The following is a 20,811-nucleotide window of genomic DNA, read 5'->3' on the forward strand; positions in this document are numbered from 1 at the left end:
GGCGGGTCGTTGCAAGTAGGCAGGGACAGGGCGGTGGGTAGATTAGGGCTCACTTTCCCTTCACCTCCTTCCTGCCATTACATAATTACAAGCCCTTACCTAGTCTACCATTTCTCCTACGCTGACGCTGTCATGGACCCCCTTGAGACCCTGACCCAGCAGATGCAGGGCCTCTCCCTACAGGTCCAGGACCTGGCCCAAAGGGTCAATCAGGGTGACGCTGCTTTAGTAGTACCCCTCACCTCACCTCTAGAACCCGACCTCAAGTTACCTGACCGGTTTTCAGGGGACCGTAAGACGTTTCTCTCCTTCCGGGAGAGTTGCAGACTGTATTTCCGCCTAAAGCCCCACTCCTCAGGTTCCGAGAACCAGCGGGTGGGTATCATCATATCCCGACTCCAGGAAGGGCCCCAAGAGTGGGCCTTCTCCTTGGCTCCTGACGCCCCTGAACTTTCCTCTGTTGATCGTTTTTTCTCTGCCCTCGGACTCATTTACGACGAGACTGACAGGACTGCTTTAGCCGAGAGTCAGCTGGTGACCTTACGTCAGGGTAGGAGACCGGTTGAGGAATACTGTTCTGATTTTAGGAAGTGGTGCGTAGCTTCTCAGTGGAACGATCCGGCCCTAAGGTGCCAGTTTAGGTTAGGATTATCTGACGCCCTGAAGGATCTGCTGGTTAGCTACCCCTCGCCTGACTCCCTTGACCAGGTTATGGCCCTAGCAGTACGACTTGACCGACGTCTCAGGGAACGTCAGCTAGAACGCTTCAGTGTGCTCCCCTCTGACTTTTCTGCGATCCCCCCCGAGGTCCCGTCTCCTCGCCCCTCCACGGAGGACTCGGAGGTACCTATGCAACTCGGGGCCTCCATGTCCCCTCGACAACGTAGGGAGTTTCGCAGAATGAATGGTCTCTGCTTCTACTGTGGGGACGACAAGCATCTACTGAACACCTGTCCCAGGCGCAAGAATAAGAAGCCGGAAAACTTCCGCGCCTAAGTGATCATCGGGGAGGTCACTTGGGCGCACAGGTATTTCCCGTTAATGTGAAACGCAATAAAATTTTGCTTCCCTTTCAGGTCTCGTTTGCTGGCCGGTCTGCCACGGGCAGTGCCTTCGTGGATTCTGGCTCATCTGCTAATATCATGTCTGTGGAATTTGCTATGTCTCTAAAGATGCCTTGTATTGATTTACCTTATCCTATCCCTGTAGTAGGAATCGACTCAACCCCCCTTGCTAATGGTTATTTTACTCAGCATACTCCTGTTTTTGAACTCCTGGTTGGCTCCATGCATTTGGAGCAGTGCTCTGTACTGGTGATGCAGGGATTATCGTCTGATCTGGTTTTAGGCCTTCCCTGGTTGCAGTTGCATAATCCCACATTTGATTGGAATACTGGGGATCTCACCAAATGGGGTAATGAATGTCTTATGTCATGTCTTTCCGTTAACTCTATTTCTCCCCGGGAGGAGGTAAACACGCTTCCTGAGTTTGTTCAGGACTTCGCCGATGTGTTTTCTAAGGAGGCCTCCGAGGTGTTGCCCCCCCATAGAGATTACGATTGCGCTATCGATTTGGTGCCTGGTGCCAAGCTTCCTAAGGGTAGGATATTTAATCTTTCATGTCCTGAACGTGAAGCGATGAGGGTGTATATCCAAGAATGCCTGGCCAAGGGTTTCATTCGCCCCTCGACTTCTCCTGTAGGTGCTGGCTTCTTCTTCGTGGGGAAGAAGGATGGTGGTCTTAGGCCGTGCATTGATTATCGTAACCTGAATAAGGTCACCGTAAGGAACCAGTACCCACTTCCTTTGATTCCGGATCTTTTTAATCAGGTTCAGGGAGCCCAATGGTTTTCTAAGTTCGATCTACGGGGGGCATATAACCTTATCCGCATCAAAGAGGGGGATGAGTGGAAAACTGCGTTCAACACACCCGAGGGTCATTTCGAATACCTGGTCATGCCCTTTGGGTTGTGTAATGCCCCTGCTGTCTTCCAGAATTTTATTAATGAAATCCTGAGAGAGTACCTGGGTAATTTTCTTGTTGTGTACCTTGATGACATACTGGTGTTTTCCAAGGACTGGTCCTCCCACGTGGAGCATGTCAGGAAGGTGCTCCAGGTCCTTCGGGAGAATAATCTGTTTGCTAAGACTGAAAAATGTGTCTTTGGGGTACAGGAGATACCATTTTTAGGGCAAATCCTCACTCCTCATGAATTCCGCATGGACCCTGCCAAGGTTCAAGCTGTGGCGGAATGGGTCCAACCTGCCTCCCTTAAGGCGTTACAGTGTTTTTTAGGGTTCGCCAACTATTACAGGAGATTTATTGCCAACTTCTCGGTCGTCGCTAAGCCTCTTACGGACCTTACCCGCAAGGGTGCCGATGTCCTCCATTGGCCCCCTGAGGCCGTCCAGGCCTTTGAGACTCTCAAGAAGTGCTTTATCTCGGCCCCCGTGCTGATTCAGCCCAACCAAGAGGAGCCATTTATTGTGGAGGTTGACGCTTCCGAGGTGGGAGTGGGGGCCGTCTTGTCCCAGGGTACCAGCTCCCTCACCCATCTCCGCCCCTGTGCTTACTTCTCTAGGAAGTTTTCGCCCACGGAGAGTAACTATGATATTGGCAACCGCGAACTTCTAGCCATTAAATGGGCCTTTGAGGAGTGGCGGCACTTCCTGGAGGGGGCCAGACACCAGGTAACGGTCCTTACGGATCACAAGAATCTGGTTTTCCTAGAATCGGCCCGGAGGCTTAATCCTAGACAAGCTCGGTGGGCACTATTCTTTACCAGATTTAATTTCTTGGTTACCTATAGGGCTGGGTCCAAGAATATTAAGGCTGACGCTCTGTCACGTAGTTTCATGGCCAATCCTCCTTCCGAGAAGGTTCCTGCTTGTATTTTACCCCCTGGTATAATCGTCTCTGCCACGGATTCTGATTTAGCTTCTGATATCGCGGCTGATCAGGGTGCAGCTCCCGGGAACGTCCCTGGGGACAAACTGTTTGTTCCCCTGCAATACCGGCTGAGGGTACTCAGGGAAAACCATGACTCCGCTCTATCTGGTCATCCTGGCATCTTGGGCACCAAACACCTCATTACCAGAAACTATTGGTGGCCTGGGTTGCCTAAAGATGTTAGGGCTTACGTCGCCGCTTGTGAGGTTTGCGCTAGGTCCAAAACCCCTAGGTCCCGACCTGCGGGCCTACTACGTTCCTTGCCCATTCCCCAGAGACCTTGGACCCATATCTCCATGGATTTTATCACCGATTTGCCTCCATCTCAGGGCAAGTCGGTGGTGTGGGTGGTAGTCGACCGCTTCAGCAAGATGTGCCACTTTGTGCCCCTTAAGAAGCTACCTAACGCCAAGACGTTAGCTTCTTTGTTTGTGAAACACATCCTGCGTCTCCATGGGGCCCCAGTCAATATCGTTTCTGACAGAGGGGTACAATTTGTTTCCTTATTTTGGAGAGCTTTTTGTAAAAAGTTGGAGATTGATCTGTCCTTCTCCTCCGCCTTCCATCCCGAAACTAATGGCCAAACGGAAAGGACCAACCAATCCCTGGAACAATATTTAAGGTGCTTCATCTCTGACTGTCAATTCGATTGGGTCTCATTCCTTCCCCTTGCTGAATTTTCCCTGAATAACCGGGTCAGTAACTCGTCAGGGGTCTCCCCGTTTTTCTGTAATTTCAGGTTTAACCCAAGGTTCTCCTCCGTCTCCCCTGGTTGTTCCAATAATCCTGAGGTAGAGGAGGTTCATCGGGAACTGTGCACTGTCTGGGCCCAGGTTCAGAAGAACCTAGAGGCGTCCCAGAGCGCACAAAAGATTCAGGCGGATAGTAGACGTTCTGCTAACCCCCGGTTTGTCGTCGGGGATTTGGTCTGGTTGTCGTCCAGGAACTTGCGCCTTAAGGTCCCGTCCAGGAAGTTTGCTCCCCGATTTATTGGACCTTATAAGATCATTGAAGTCCTCAACCCTGTATCCTTCCGTCTGGAGCTCCCCCCATCCTTTCGCATACATGACGTCTTCCATGCCTCCCTCCTTAAACGCTGCTCCCCGTCCTGGTCCCCCTCGAGGATACCTCCTGTTCCCGTTCTCACCCCTGAGGGGGTGGAATTCGAGGTGGCCAAGATTATGGACAGTAGGATGGTCCAGGGCTCCCTCCAGTACCTGGTCCATTGGAGAGGATACGGGCCGGAGGAGAGGACTTGGGTACCTGCCCGTGATGTTCACGCTGGGGTATTGATCAGGAGGTTCCACCTCCTCTTCCCCACTAAACCGGGTCCCCTTAGTAAGGGTCCGGTGGCCCCTCATAAAAGGGGGAGTACTGTTAGGGATCTGCCAGGTACTTCATCTAGCTATACTCCTGGGATTAATCAATCCACACCTGAGGCCAGACCTGTTCGACTGACACCATCTCCCACCAACCAGGGTGGCAGGCTCAGGAGTGGGAGAGCCTATCGCGGCCTGGTCTGTCGGAGTTAGCTCCGCCCCCTGCCCTTTATTACCTGCCCTGTGCTCTGCCTCAGTGCTTGTAATTCTTTTGGATTCCTGGCCCCACTGCTGCTTGCTCCAGCCTGCTTCTGCCGTGCTTCTGCCTTGCTGCAGTTCTGCTTGACCTGCTTTGCTTTGCCCCTGGCTTGCTTCTGTCTCCGTGCCCGCTCGGGTGTACTCACTTCGTCCTGGTCCTGACTGTTCGTTCGCCGCCCCGTTTCCTCGTGGCGTTCCGTGGCTACTGCCCCTTCCCTTGCGTGTTCCCTGTTTGTCTTCCTGTGCACTTAGCCAGCGTAGGGACCGCCGCCCAGTTGTACCTCGTCGCCTAGGGCGGGTCGTTGCAAGTAGGCAGGGACAGGGCGGTGGGTAGATTAGGGCTCACTTTCCCTTCACCTCCTTCCTGCCATTACAATAACTTTACATTTATCTACATTAAACTTAATTTGCCAAGTGGACGCCCAAACACTTAGTTTGTTTAAATCTGCCTGCAATTCACAAACATCTTCCATAGTCTGAACTATATTGAAAGTGACTCCCCCAGTGTAGCTCCCCCTAGGACATATGATGCATGCAGGTTGTTGGTACCCAGATGCATAATTTTGCATTTATCTACATTAAACCTCATATGCCAAATGGAGGCCCAAACACTCAGTTTGTTTAAATCCGCTTGCAATTCACGAACATCTTCCATAGTCTGAACTATATTACATAGCTTGGTGTCATCTGCAAAAATAGAAATAGTGCTATTAATCCCTTCCTCTATATCATTAATAAATAAGTTGAATAATAGTGGTCCCAGCACTGAACCCTGGGGTACACCACTTATAACCGGGGACCATTCAGAGTAGGAATCATTGACCACAACTCTCTGGATACGGTCCTTGAGCCAATTCTCAATCCAGTTACAAACTCTACTATCTAAACCTATAGTCCTTAATTTACCCATTAGATGTCTATGGGGGACAGTGTCAAATGCCTTTACAAAGTCCAAAAACACTAAATCCACAGCGGCCCCTCTGTCTAGGCTTCTGCTCACCTCTTAATAAAAACAGATTAGGTTAGTTTGACAACTTCTGTCCTTAGTAAAACCGTGCTGGCTGTCACTTATAATACTATTTATTGTCACATAATCCTGTATATAGTCCCTCAATAGCCCCTCAAACATTTTCCCCACGATGGATGTTAAGCTTACTGGTCTATAATTACCCGGGGAAGACCTAGAGCCCTTTTTGAAAATAGGCACCACATTTGCGCTGCGCCAGTCCCTTGGCACTATACCAGTCACTAGAGAATCTCTAAATATTATGAAGAGGGGGACAGAAATAACTGAACTAAGCTCTTTAAGAATTCTAGGGTGTAACCCATCTGGTCCCGGGGCCTTGTGCACATTTATTTTATTTAATTTAGCTTGCACCATATCTACATTCATCCAATTCAGTATATCAACTGATATATTAACAGCACTGGCACCAGCTACATCAGCTGCTCTTTCTTCAGTTGTATACACAGAGCTAAAGAACCCATTTAGTAACTCTGCCTTCTGTTGATCCCCTGTGATCAACTCCCCATTACCATTATCTAGGGGTCCTACATGTTCAGACCTTGGCTTTTTTGCATTTATATGCTTGAAGAATATTTTGGGATTTGTTTTACTATCCTTGGCCCCCTGCCTTTCATTTTGTATTTTTGCTAATTTTATTACCTTTTTACAGATTTTATTAAGCTCTTATTATTTAAAAAGGCTGCAGATGTACCCTCAGATTTGTATTTTTCAAATGGCCTTTATTTGTCATGTATTGCCCTTTTTACAGAAGGTGTAAGCCATGTGGGGTTTAATTTTAGTCGTTTATACTTGTTACCTATAGTAATACATTCTGCACTATAATTACCAAAAGTAGATTTGAAAATCTCCCATTTATTATTTGTCCCATTATTTGACATTAGTTCTTCCCAGTCTATATCCTGAATTGCAGCCCTCATACTGGGGAAATTGGCTTTCTTAAAATTAAGTGTTTTTGCCCTCCCAGCCTGTGTTTGTTTTTTACAGTATAGGTAAAATGTAACTATATTGTGATCACTGTTAGCGAGATTTTCACGAACATTGACGTTCCCAACAAGATCTGCATTATTAGAAATGACCAGATCCAACAGAGCTTCACCTCTAGCTGGGTCTTCCACAAACTGGCCCATAAAATTTTCCTGCAACAGGTTGAGGAAATGTCTCCCCTTTGCAGTTGAAGCCGAACCATGACAACAATTAATATCCCGGTAATTAAAATCTCCCATTATCACTACTGTACCCGCCTGTGCAGCCCGCTCCATCTGTTTATATAACTGATCTTCCATCTCCTCAATTATATTGGGGGGGTCTATAGATTACACAAAACATAATTTTTTCAGTGTTTACCTCCCTTTCTAGTTCCACCCACAATGTTTCAACCTCCTCACAATCTTCACCCACTATTGTCTCTTTCACACTTCTCTTCATATCACTTCTCACATAAAGACATACACCACCGCCTTCATATCACTTCTCACATACAGACGTACACCACCACCTTCATATAACTTCTCACATACAGACATACACCACCACCTTCATATCACTTCTCACATACAGACATACAGTATCGCCTTCATATCACTTCTCACATACAGACATACACCACCACCTTCATATCACTTCTCACATACAGACATACACCGCCACCTTCATATCACTTATCACATACAGACATACACCACCACCTTCATATAACTTCTCCCATACAGACATACACCACCACCACCATCATATCACTTCTCACATACACACATACACCACCACCTTCATATTACTTATCACATACACACATACACCACCTTCATATCACTTCTCACATACAGACATACACCACCACCTTCATATCACTTCTCACATACAGACATACATACATACATACATACATACATCACCACCTTCATATCACTTCTCAGATACAGACATACATCACCACCTTCATATCACTTCTTGCATACATACATACATACATACATACATGCATACATACATCACCACCTTCATATCACTTCTCCCATACATACATACACCACCACCTTCATATTACTTCTCACATACAGACATACCCCACCACCTTCATATCACTTCTCACATACAGATATAAATCACCTTCATATCACTTCTCACATACAGACATACACCACCGCCTTCATATCACTTCTCACATACAGACATACATCACCTTCATATCACTTCTCACATACAGACATACATCACCTTAATATCACTTCTCACATACAGACATACACCACCTTCATATCACTTCTCACATACATACATCACCATCTTCATATCACTTCTTGCATACATACATACATACATACATACATACATACATCACCACCTTCATATCACTTCTCACATACAGACATACACCACCTTCATATCACTTCTCAGATAGATAGATACATACATACATCACCATTTTCATATCACTTCTGACACATACAGGCATACACCAGCACCTTCATATCACTTCTCACAAACAGACATACACCAACGCCTTCATATCAATTTTCACATACAGACATACACCGCCACCTTCATATCACTTCTCACATGCAGACATACACCGCCACCTTAATATCACTTATCACGTACAGACATACACCACCACCTTCATATAACTTCTCCCTTACAGACATACACCACCACCATCATATCACTTCTCACATACAGACATACACCGCCACCTTCATATCACTTCAAACATACAGATATACACCACCGCCTTCATATCACTTCTCAAATACAGACATACATCACCTTCATATCACTTCTCACATACAGACATACATCACCTTCATATCACTTTTCACATACATAAATACATCACCACCTTCATATCACTTCTCCCATACAGACATACACCACTGCCTTCATATCACTTCTCACATACATACATACATCACCACCTTCATATCACTTCTCGCATACATACATACATACATACATACATCACCACCTTCATATCACTTCTCCCATACATACATACACCACCACCTTCATATCACTTCTCACATACAGACATATCCCACCACCTTCATATCACTTCTCACATACAGATATACATCACCTTCATATCACTTCTCACATACAGACATACATCACCTTAATATCACTTCTCACATACAGACATACACCACCTTCATATCACTTCTCACATACAGACATACACCACCATCTTCATATCACTTCTCACATACAGACATACATCACCACCTTCATATCACTTCTAGCATACATACATACATACATACATCACCACCTTCATATCACTTCTCCCATACAGACATTCATCACCACCTTCATATCACTTCTCAGATAGATACATACATACATACATCACCATTTTCATATCACTTCTGACATACATACATACACTACCGTTCAAAAGTTTGGGGTCACCCAGAAAATTTTGTGTTTTCCATGAAAACTCACACTTATATTTATCAAATGAGTTGCAAAATGACTAGAAAATATAGTCAAGACATTGACAAGGTTAGAAATAATGATTTTTATTTGAAATAATAATTTTCTCCTTCAAACTTTGCTTTCGTCAAAGAATGCTCCATTTGTAGCAATTACAGCATTGCAGACCTTTGGCATTCTAGCTGTTAATTTGCTGAGGTAATCGGGATAAATTTGACCCCATGCTTCCAGAAGCCCCTCCCACAAGTTGGATTGGCTTGATGTGCACTTCTTGCGTACCATACGGTCAAGCTGCTCCCACAACAGCTCTATGGGGGTTGAGATCTGGTGACTGCGCTGGCCACTCCATTACAGATAGAATACCAGCTGCCTGCTTCTTTCCTAAATAGTTCTTGCATAATTTGGAGGTGTGCTTTGGGTCATTGTCCTGTTGTAGGATGAAATTGGCTCCAATCAAGCGCTGTCCACAGGGTATGGCATGGCGTTGCAAAATGGAGTGATAGCCTTCCTTATTCAAAATCCCTTTTACCTTGTACAAATCTCCCACTTTACCAGCACCAAAGCAACCCCAGACCATCACATTACTTCCACCATGCTTGACAGATGGCGTCAGGCACTCTTCCAGCATCTTTTCAGTTGTTCTGCGTCTCACAAATGTTCTTCTGTGTGATCCAAACACCTCAAACTTTGATTCGTCTGTCCATAACACTTTTTTCCAATCTTCCTCTGTCCAATGTCTGTGTGTTTTTGCCCATATTAATATTTTCCTTTTATTAGCCAGTCTCAGATATGGCTTTTTCTTTGCAACTCTGCCCTGAAGGCCAGCATCCTGGAGTCGCCTCTTCACTGTAGACGTTGACACTGGCGTTTTGCGGGTACTATTTAAAGAAGCTGCCAGTTGAGGACGTGTGAGACGTCTATTTCTCAAACTAGAGACTCTAATGTACTTGTCTTGTTGCTCAGTTGTGCAGCGGGGCATCCCACTTCTCTTTCTACTCTGGTTAGAGCCTGTTTGTGCTGTCCTCTGAAGGGAGTAGTACACACCGTTGTAGGAAATCTTCAGTTTCTTGCCAATTTCTCGCATGGAATAGCCTTCATTTCTAAGAACAAGAATAGACTGTCGAGTTTCACATGAAAGCTCTGTTTTTCTAGCCATTTTGAGAGTTTAATCGAACCCACGAATGTAATGCTCCAGATTCTCAACTAGCTCAAAGGAAGGTCAGTTTTATAGCTCCTCTAAACAGCAAAACTGTTTACAGCGGTGCTAACATAATTGCACAAGGGTTTTGAAGTGTTTTCTAATCATCCATTAGCCTTCTAACACAATTAGCAAACACAATGTACCATTAGAACACTGGAGTGATGGTTGCTGGAAATGGGCCTCTATACACCTATGTAGATATTGCATTAAAAACCAGACGTTTGCAGATAGAATAGTCATTTAGCACATTAACAATGTATAGAGTGTATTTCTGATTAATTTAATGTTATCTTCATTGAAAAAAACTGTGCTTTTCTTTCAAAAATAAGGAAATTTCGAAGTGACCCTAAACTTTTGAACGGTAGTGTACATACATCACCACCTTCATATCACTTCTCGCATACATACATACATACATACATCACCACCTTCATATCACTTCTCCCATACAGACATACATCACCACCTTGATATCACTTCTCACATACAGACATACACCACCGCCTTCATATCACTTCTCACATACAGACATACATCACCCTCATTTCACTTCTCACATACAGACATACAACACCGCCTTTCCTATTTGTCCTGTCTTTCCGAAAAAGTGTAAAACCCTGTAGATTTACAGCCCAGTCATGAGAAGATTCTAGCCATGTTTCAGCAACACCAACTATATCAATATTTTCTTCCAGTATCAAGGCCTCCAGCTCCCCCATTTTGCTTGCTAGACTTCTGGCATTTGTGAACATACACCTTAACTTGCCTTTCACTTTTATTATCAGAAATGTGATTATTTGACATTAATTTGGCATTTTTATTTTCACTGCTTATCCTGTTGTCTAGTCCTCTCCCCACAGTCTGTTTCTCCCCCCCACCAATATAGTCTAACCCCTCTGTAACCTGACTACCCCTTTATTTTCTACATTGACGTCCCTCCTCAGCCCTAGTTTAAATACTCTTCCACCCCAGCTAGAATTCTCTCCCTATGGGATGTTTGATTTTATGTAGCTATTTTGAAATGTTTAGTCATTTTTGGAATGGGTAGTCCATTTTGAGGCTGGTTATTCTTCCGTCATTCATTATCTAGATGATTTTCTTTTTGTTGGTCCTAAAGTTTCTGAGTTGGGTGGTTACTTATTGAAGGTTTTTCGTAACATGATGACCCGCTTCGGTGTGCCGATCACGGAGGAGAAAACAGAAGGCCCGTCCACGGTTCTGTCTTTTTTGGGTATTGAAACAGATACAAATCTCATGGTCTTTTGTTTGTCTGATGACAAATTAGCTTTTTTGGTGTCTCGGATTGACCAGGTGGCCGGATCGAAGAAGGTGATTGTAATGATGGGGGTAGGGAAACGGACAAGTGAGCCCTAATCTACCCACCACTCTGTCCCTGCCTACATGCAACGACCCGCCCTAGGCGACGGGGTACAACTGGGCGCCGGTCCCTACGCTCAGTAAGTGCACGAGACAAACAGACAAGGGAACACAAAGCTAAGGGAAATGGGGCAGTTGCCCACGGCAACACCGTGAGCAACAAGAGTGGTGAACGAGCCGAGTCAAACCAGGAGTGCACGAGGTACCAAACGCAGAGCAGGAGAGTAGTCAGTAAGCCGGGGTCAGTATGGAACAGGATCAAATAGTCAGAAGCTGTAGCTGGGCCAGGAAACCACACAAGAAGAATCACAAGCAAAGGAGGAAGAGGAAAGGCAGGTATAAATAGACAGAGGGCGGGAGCTAGCTCCGTCGGGCCAGGCTGCGATAGGCTCTCCCACTCCTAAGCCTGCCATCCTGAGTGGTGGAAGATGGAGTCAGTCTCATAGACATAGACTCAGGTGCAGACTGATTACCTATGGGCGTATCCACAGAAGTTGTGCCTGGCAGATCCTTTACAGTGATGTTGCGACAGTTACAATCATTGCTTGGTTTGTTAGTGTTTGCCTGCCGCATTATGCGCATGTGCCGTGTTTTTTCAAGGCGATTGTCGCTGGCGACCAGGGTAGCGAAACGACCGGTGCACTTTATCCGGGTGATAGCAAGCATGCGTAAGGACCTGTTTGTGTGACAGTATTTTTTAGCTTCCTTTAATGGTCGGGCGGTTTGTCAGGAAATGGAAGCTTCTGATGTGGAGTTGCAGTTATTCACAGATGCGGCTGGGGGTGATGGTTTTGGTGCAATATTGGGTCGCAGCTGGTGCAGGTCTCCCTGGCCGGCTACTTGGTTTACACTTGGATTGACTAAAAATTCGACCTTACTGGAACTTTTTCCTATTATTGTTGCAGTTGACCTGTGGGGTCACGAGATGGCTAATAAGAGAATACGCTTTTGGACAGATAATATGTCGGTAGCGCATGCCGTGAATGGCTTGTCGTCCAGTTCATTGCCGGCGTTAGCTTTGTTGCGTTATTTGGTTTTGAGGTGTTTGCATTTTAATGTGTAGTTTCATGCGAAACATGTTCTGAGAGTTTGCAATAAGGTGGCTGGTGCTTTGTCTCATTCACAGATGTTGGTGTTCCGGGAATTTCATCCGCGGGTGTTTTGCAGTGTTTGCGGGTGTTTCCCATCACTTATGGGAGATAGTAGAAGCCAACGTCTGAAGCTTTTAATGTGATCTGTTATCCCAGCTGAAAGAGCCACTGTTAGGCCTCATGCACACGGCCGTGCCCGTAATCACGGCCCGCGATTGTGAGCATGGCCGCGGAACACATTTTACACAGTATGGGAGCACGGCGTGTAAAATGCAAAAGATAGAACATGTTCTATCTTTTGTGGTACAGTTCTACGGCACTGACAACTATCCGTAGCTATACGGAAAGGTGTCCGCGGCCAATAGAACCAAACGGGTCCGTAATTGCGGTCCGCAATTACGGAGATTTTTTACTGTCGTGTGCATGGGGCCTAAGGCATGGCTTTTGTGGTTGCAAGTTGCATATAATAAATTCCCTTTGAATAACAACCGGCATTTGGATTGTCACTTTGGACTTCATGGTCCACTTGCGGTGAATCGACAATAGTGCTGCTACTGTTTGTAAATATTTGGCTGGAGTTGCGTTCATGTTAAAGTTATGGGGAGTCACAGATGTGACCAGGAGTTTTGTAGTAAGGCAGGCACTTAAAGGTTGGAAAAAAAGGTCACCAGGGATATGAGACGTCCGGTCTCGTTTGTTGTCAGAATTTTTTTTATCGGTGGTGGTAAGTGTTTGCAGTGATGCATATGAAGACTCCCTGTTTTGTGCGGCTTTTTCGTTTTTTTCAGCACTGCGCATTAGCAAAGTGGTGGCGCCTAGTGCCAGCAGGCCCGGGGGCCTTTTATTTTCGGATATAGTGGTAGGTATAGATTTCTTGAGGGTTTGCGTGCGTAAATCAAAAACAGATCAAACAGGAATGGGTTCTTGGTTGTGTATTGGGAAGATCGGGGGACACTGCCCTGTTGCTTTAGTTACGGAGTTTGTTAATCTGCGAGCTACGGAGCCGCAATTCTTACTGAATGCGAATGTTGCACCGCTTGTGTTTTCAGTTTAACGCTGTTTTTAAATCATGTTTACGGCATTTGGCTTTGCCAGCACAGGATTTCAGTACTCATTCTTTTAGAATCGGGGCTGCTACCGCGGTGAACGCCCTAGAGATAATGCGATCATGCGTCTAGGTAGATAGAGTTCTGTTCGTTTTAAATCCTATGTTCCTCCTGATTTGGTCGTTAATAAATGCTAAATGTTATACAGTTTGTCATGTCACTTAACGGTGTTGTGGTCCTTCTGCGGCAGGTGCCAACAGGCCTCAGATTTGGATAATAGGTCTTTCGTATGTACATTGGGCAGCGATTAAAGCCACTGGGCAGTAAAATGGGCCTGGCGCAGGCGGATGTGCGATGGCATGGGTTCAGGGGATTACGGTGGGTACAATTGCTGCCGAAGATTGTGTCACTCAGCAGGAACACTACGGCCCCCATTGCTCTCATAATAGATGCAGGGGGGGATGACGACGATACTGGTCAGGTAAAGTTGGCCCACCTGCTGTCACTGATCCGGACAGATATTGTTTCAGGCAGTTCAAGGTGCGTGATAGTTTGGTCTGAGATTGTGGCTAGGACAGTGTGGCGTGGGGCCAGGGATATGACCGTGTTGGAGAGAGTGCGTACATTGCTGAACATATGCATATCACGCGATCATTGGGCGGAATCGGGCTGCGCCATCATTTCTTGGAAAGGAACAATGTGGACCTGTTGGCCCCTGTCCGAGTACATCTAAACGATATCGGGATGGCCATATTCTTGCTGGATTTGCTCGACGGGACCGAGCGTGGTTTGGCGCTTCTGAGTGGGGATGGTCGGGGGACCTATTAGGTATATAGGTCTCCCTCCTTGGCGTGGGGTTTTATGGCAATGAAGGCAAGACAGCACCCTACATGCCAGCAGTTCTTTGCCTAACAGGTCTGGAAGAAAGGAGAAAATGGATAAGCCTTCAAGCTAGTTTTAAAAAAATTCTAAACTCCCTCCCTTAAAACTACATCACTCAACTGAATACCCCCCTGTACCCATCTAGAGGGACTAACTCCCCCACCCAAAAAGCAGCATAAAAGGCCCAAGAAAATGAAAGTCTAAATAAAATCCACTCAAACCGAATGTGATACCCCATCCAACTGACAAAAAAAGCCTTCCAACATTGTAAACGATACAGGCCTCCACTTGCCCTGCCCTACTAAACCCTTCTGAAAACATTAAATCGCCTTTTTAATCAAAAAATGTTTCATAACATCAACACTCACAACCAGTGTAACCCCTTCAGGACACAGACATTTGATTTGTTTTTTCCCCACCACACCTTCCAAAAGCCATAACCGTTTTTTTTTCCCATCAATGTAGCCATAGGTGGGCTTTTTTTTTGTGGGACAAGTTGTAGTTTAACAGGGCCATGTTTTACCAGATAGTGTATTGGGAAAATGGAGGTTAAAAAAAAAAAAAGGGGGGGGGGGGGTAGGTTTGAACTTCTTATAGATCTGATTTCATTAGTCCCCCTGGGGAACTTGAACCAGCAATTGTTAGATCACTGGTACAACATGCTGCAATACTAATGTATTGCGGTATATTGTCATTTTTACAGGCTCCTGTTAAACCATACCAGAAACACTACTTAACAGGTGATTAAGAAAGGCAGCCCAGGGGGGGGGGGGGCCTTCATTAGGCCACTGGGTTGCCATGACAACCATTGGCACCCCTTGATCACTTTGCTGGGGGTGCTGATCAGCTATCAGATGGGGCACCCCCCTGTTTGGTATCTTGTAGCTCTTCTACTCCCATAGTTCTAACTGCACTAAAGAGTTCCTGCATATTATTACTTGGAAAACAATATTTTTCTTTTTTTGGAGAGCAGAAGGTCCCAGTAATTCCCTATCCTCAAAGATATTACACTGAGGAGGGATACAGGGGAGGGGTTATTTAACCTCATGTTTCCTGTACACATGACTTATGTATATAAAGGGACCTGACAGTCAGTTGTACTGAAGGATGTATGACTACTACCAGACCACGTGAGACTAAAGGAAACCCATACAACTCAGTATTCTTACTTTGATGCTATAGTTAGTCACAAGACCAAGAATGCGACCAATGTTTATTATATGGATTTATTTCTGGACTATTGGTGAGAATCTTAAGAAACCATTTTCCAACCATAGTAAGCGCAACAGCAACAACTACTGAACTGATGGACCCGATGGCCACCAGCACCCACAGCTGTAGAGGTTCATGCCCTGCTGTCATTCTGGAAGTTTGGACATTTCCGGCTTCAGGGATGTGGTCAGGCTTGTCTCCAGTCACTAGAAGAGGACCCAGTGTGGCCAGGCCATGTTTCTCTACAGGAGAACCTGGTGGAAGAAAATTCTGAAGTATTAATTGAACTGCAGATGTAAAATGACACTTCAGTCTAAGGTAAACTAAGTAGCGAATAAGACCAGATACTACTCTGAACTAAGAACTACACATTATTCTCCAAAAAAGTGTGTCTAAAACTATTGGCACTGGAGACCTCATACAACCCCACCATCTACTAACCTACCTAAACCAGAGGTCTCCATCTCAGTGTGTGGCACTACCATAACCCCTAGGCAGCACGCCCGCTGTCTCAGGGTTATTTTTGATCTCTTTTACTCCTCACACTCAATCACTTTCACCTCAAACACATCTCCAGAATCCGCCCTTTTCTTACAGAGGAAGCAGCCAAATCTTTAATTGTTGCTCTGATTCACCTTCGTCTTGACTATTGTAACTCATTACTAGTCAGTCTTCCCCTCACTAAAGTCTCCCCTCTCCAATCTATCCTCAATGCAGCAGCCAGGCTCATCTTTATGACCAACCGCTACACCAACGCCTCTAATCTGTGCCAGTCACTGCACTGGTTGCCCATCCCCTTCCGAATAAAATTCAATCTTATCACTCTCACCCACAAAGCTCTCCACAGTGCTGCACCTCCTTACATCTCCTCCCTCATCTCTGTCTACCACCCTACTCGGGCTCTACGTTCTGCCAACGACCATAAATTAAAATCCTCCATAATCTGAACCTCCCACTCCTGTCTCCAGGATTTCTCTTGTGCTGCACCCGTCCTCTGGCATGCACTACCCCAGACAATCACATTAATTCCCAAAAGCCAGAGTTTAAACGTGCCCTGAAAACACTTTTTTTTTTTTTTGACAGGCCTATAACATTCCCTAATCTGACTCCTTTCCATGGCCCCCATTTTAGGTTAGTCATCAGAATAAGATTCCCTCACACTCCTCTTCATGTCCGTCATACACGGCTACTGGCAGGTGACCAGCTCATGCAGCTTTGTGTACCACCCCATGTGTATTAAAAAAAAAAAAAAAAAGCTGGACCATTGTACTTAAACACTTTTAGACTTTGTGGCTCCCCTATTTCCTCATAGATTGCAAGCTCTTGTGATCAGGGTCCTCATTTGAATTGCAAATGAACTTTGTAATGTCTCATATTGTCGGTTCATCTTCCCTCTAAATTGTAAAGTGCTGCGTAATATGTTGGAGCTATACAAGATTATTATTATTATTCCCAACTTTGAAAAACAGACTTCTGTTCGTGACCTCACCTATAGGTGAATTCGAAATTGTACTTCATGGGAACACAAGCTACAGTCCCCCTTGCTTTCCATGGCAAGATTCTCGTTAATTAATGAAGCCAAAATTAAGGTTGACCAAACAAATATCCCCTAACGTACTTGGTAACACAATCTATAGCATGGAGTCTTTCCAGAACACATCTTCAATGTATCCAGAAAGGAAATCTAGATGTGTTCTGGCTTCCAAGACTAAAACTCACCAACATCTCTCTTCCCAAGTCCCCTGGGTCTTCCAAGTGGGGAGCCCCATGTCATTCTCTGGCCTGTAGTAGTAGCACAGTTCCTGGTGGTGCAGCACTGGCAGATCCCACTTGATCCTTCCACAGGTGACCAACTAGAAGACATTGCGATTTAACAAAGCGGTCCAACCATTGAAGAACATAGGATTGTTATCCAAACATCTAGGATTGTAAAGCATTTTTAACCAAGACATTCACCCATTTGTATGTGGTCTCACCTGCTGGTAGCCTTGTTGTAGGAGCAGGCCTTGTTCACCGGATCAGGGGTCTGGTTGATGTCAGCTGCTCTCAGAGAACATGTGATATAGATCTAGGACAACACATTTACAGTTCAAGTCTTACTGATGAATGCAAAGAAATCCTTCACAACTTTAAGTCCACTTCTATGCAATAGTTGAGAACTTTAATAAAATCACAAGCTGTAGCCTACACAAGGTATTCATGTTAGTGCAGCCATGCTCTTGGATCATCTTTTGAGTTCATATATACATGAGCCATCATGTTACTCAGTTGGGACCTTCATGGTTATACAACACCCACCAATGTTACAACATGTCCCATTAGTGATTGTCGGAAAATAAACTTCTCTAATACTCACTGTAGAGAGATCACTGTCAGTGAACATGAAGGCATCAACCATGAAGCGGAGCTTGTTGGCTTGGGGTCTTTGCGAAAAGGCCGAGGAGGAATCTTCTTGCATACCATCCATCAAGCAACTATAGGACAGATTAATTTCAGTGAAGATGCCCTTGGATTAACAGTGCAACGTGGAAGGAAGAAACTCACCCATTATAAGAAACTATATCATAATGAGGATTGGAGGTCACATCTGGGGTAATGGTGGCCACACAGCTGTCAACAAACAGGATCATCGGGACATGGTTCTGAGTGTCCAAAAAGGCCTCAATGTAGAACATGTCACCAAGCTGGAAGACCAGTGATGACCTAGGAGCACTCCAGTCCTCTGTGGATGCAGTTTCATGTTATTAGCCTAGAACAAGAGACTCTGCCCCACTACTGGAAAGCTTCTTACCATTCATTAGCTGCAAGGAGAAGACCAGCCTCTCTTCTGTGGTCACCGTGGTGCTAAAGGGAACCCAAGTCGGCTTGATCGCTTTGCTGCTCACATTACCATGCCTAGAAAGTTTGAAAAATTCATAAGAATCAGGGTCTTACAGTCAGCCACATTCAAGGAGACAAGAAGGTACCATCATGTAAACCAGAAACATGTTAAACCCTAGACTATGTTAGCTTTTTTTACTGCATCGTAATGCAGCCCCCCCCCCATACCACTTGTATATTAACACTATCGACAAACATAGAAGTAAATCTGCCCCTAAATCTTATCCTAGATACTCTCCACATAAGAACTTACAAAAGGCCTCAAGAAGAAAGCTAAAATAAACCAACACACTGGATTTAATGTAGTCTAGGGTATTCCATGGACAGTTGACTTACTCTGGTAAGGTAGAGGATTAAGGGTATGTTCACACGGCCAAATCTCAGACGTATACGAGGCGTATTATGCCTCGTTTTACATCTGAAAATAGGGCTACAATATGTCAGCAAACATCTGCCCATTCATTTGAATGGGTTTGCCGACGTACTGTGCAGACGACCTGTTATTTACGCGTCGTCGTTTGACAGCTGTCAAACGACGACGCGTAAAAATACAGCCTCGTCAAAAGAAGTGCAGGACACTTCTTTGGACGTTTTTGGAGCTGTTTTCTCAGACTCCAATGAAAACAGCTCCAAAAACGGACGTAAAAAACGCCGCGAAAAACGCCGCGAAAAATTCGAGTTGGTAAAAAAACGTCTGAAAAACAGGGTCTGTTTCCCCATGAAAACAGCTCTGGATTTTCAGACGTTTTTGTTGACTACGTGTGAACATACCCTAACACTAAATGTAACTTCACCACTTGTCTATAGGCAGATCTTCTGGACATGACCACTATATCATTGCCATAGACTCACCGTGGGTAGTAACACTGGATGGGAACCCAAGCAGAGTTGAACCTGGTGATGGGCACATTGCTGGAGGAAGTGGGGGTGTAGCGCAGGCTGATCGTGTAGATAAGCCAGTCTGGAGTCATCTGTGGAAAATTCTCATTGAGATTAGTCTCCTAGTTCATAAAGCTTTTATCATTCTAAAATTCTAGGCATTGAGTAAACTTTACAACGACCAATCAATACAAAGCCTCCGATACGATGGTTAATTTAATATTGAACTCTATTTACAAATACTCAAATATTTTTGGCACTACTACCAGGATATAAAACACGCCCCCCCTCCCCCCACACACACAGTATAGTGATTTCCACAACTAAAGTGTTTGGATAAATGCATATTTATCTTCTAGTCTGAACATAAAACCACCAAAAGCCCACACAATAGAAGTCAGCTGTCATTTATTTTATAACCGAACCCATCCCCTCATTGACAGGAGACATATGTATCATTAAGAATGAGAGGTTCACAGAGAGATTATATATATATATATATATATATATATATATATATATATATATATATATGAGTTACTTGGTATGTGGTCACCCAAACATCTTCCATCTGCTGGTCAGTCAACCGTGAATAAAGTAAAAAATGCTAATGCAGACCTAGTTGCTACTGATAAACATGAACAGAAACAGGACAGTCACGAGAACTAGGAAAATAACCACCATATGGATTCACACTGTGGAATCCGGAAGTGGAAGTCAACTGCCTTAGTATTCTGGTTATAAGATCCTGTCTGTTCAGAAGGCTAGTTCTTGTATTTCTTACCCAAGGATAAAGACAACCAACAATTCAGGCACTTACCTCCAAATTGCTTCCACATTCTTGAAGGCCATTTTCAAAGATAAGAGTAGTATCGGAGCTCTGACGTCCAGCTCTGCAGGGCTGGGATCCTAGGGTCAGGTCTGAGGGCTTCACCAGCTTTCCATTCCCATAGAAGTCTCTGGTCACCATCACCACCAGTCTGTCCTCACCACACTGCACACTGATAGGGGAGTTTGGAGACTGTGTAAGCTGTCGTGGCTGAAGTTCACCAATATACCTGGAGCCCCATCCAGTCTGAGCTGAAGACCAAGGATTTCCTCTAGGAGAACCCACTCTAGACACAGGTTGTCCAAGTCCTCTAGAAGATCCCCATCCAGGCTGATAATTCCTCCACCTAGGGTCTAACCAAGGAACTGCAAAAGCCTGGTCCACAGAGAAGAACCACTAACAGCCAACTCCACCTGACCCACAGCGCCATCC

General features: G+C 45.1%; 1 protein-coding gene across 1 annotated transcript; it reads right to left on the reverse strand.

Annotated features, from left to right (window-relative positions):
• Nucleotides 1-15,761: 15,761 nt before the first annotated feature.
• Nucleotides 15,762-20,809, reverse strand: LOC142750607 (zona pellucida sperm-binding protein 3-like). Its single transcript, XM_075859603.1, is given in 9 exon segments — nucleotides 15,762-16,045; nucleotides 17,511-17,644; nucleotides 17,768-17,859; nucleotides 18,148-18,265; nucleotides 18,336-18,513; nucleotides 18,583-18,686; nucleotides 19,524-19,642; nucleotides 20,371-20,734; nucleotides 20,736-20,809. Coding segments are annotated over 9 exon segments (1,467 nt in total).
• Between the last annotated feature and the right edge of the window lie 2 nt (nucleotides 20,810-20,811).

This window comes from Rhinoderma darwinii, chromosome 3, assembly GCF_050947455.1.
Source record: "Rhinoderma darwinii isolate aRhiDar2 chromosome 3, aRhiDar2.hap1, whole genome shotgun sequence".
Classification (NCBI taxonomy): Eukaryota; Metazoa; Chordata; class Amphibia; order Anura; family Rhinodermatidae; genus Rhinoderma; species Rhinoderma darwinii.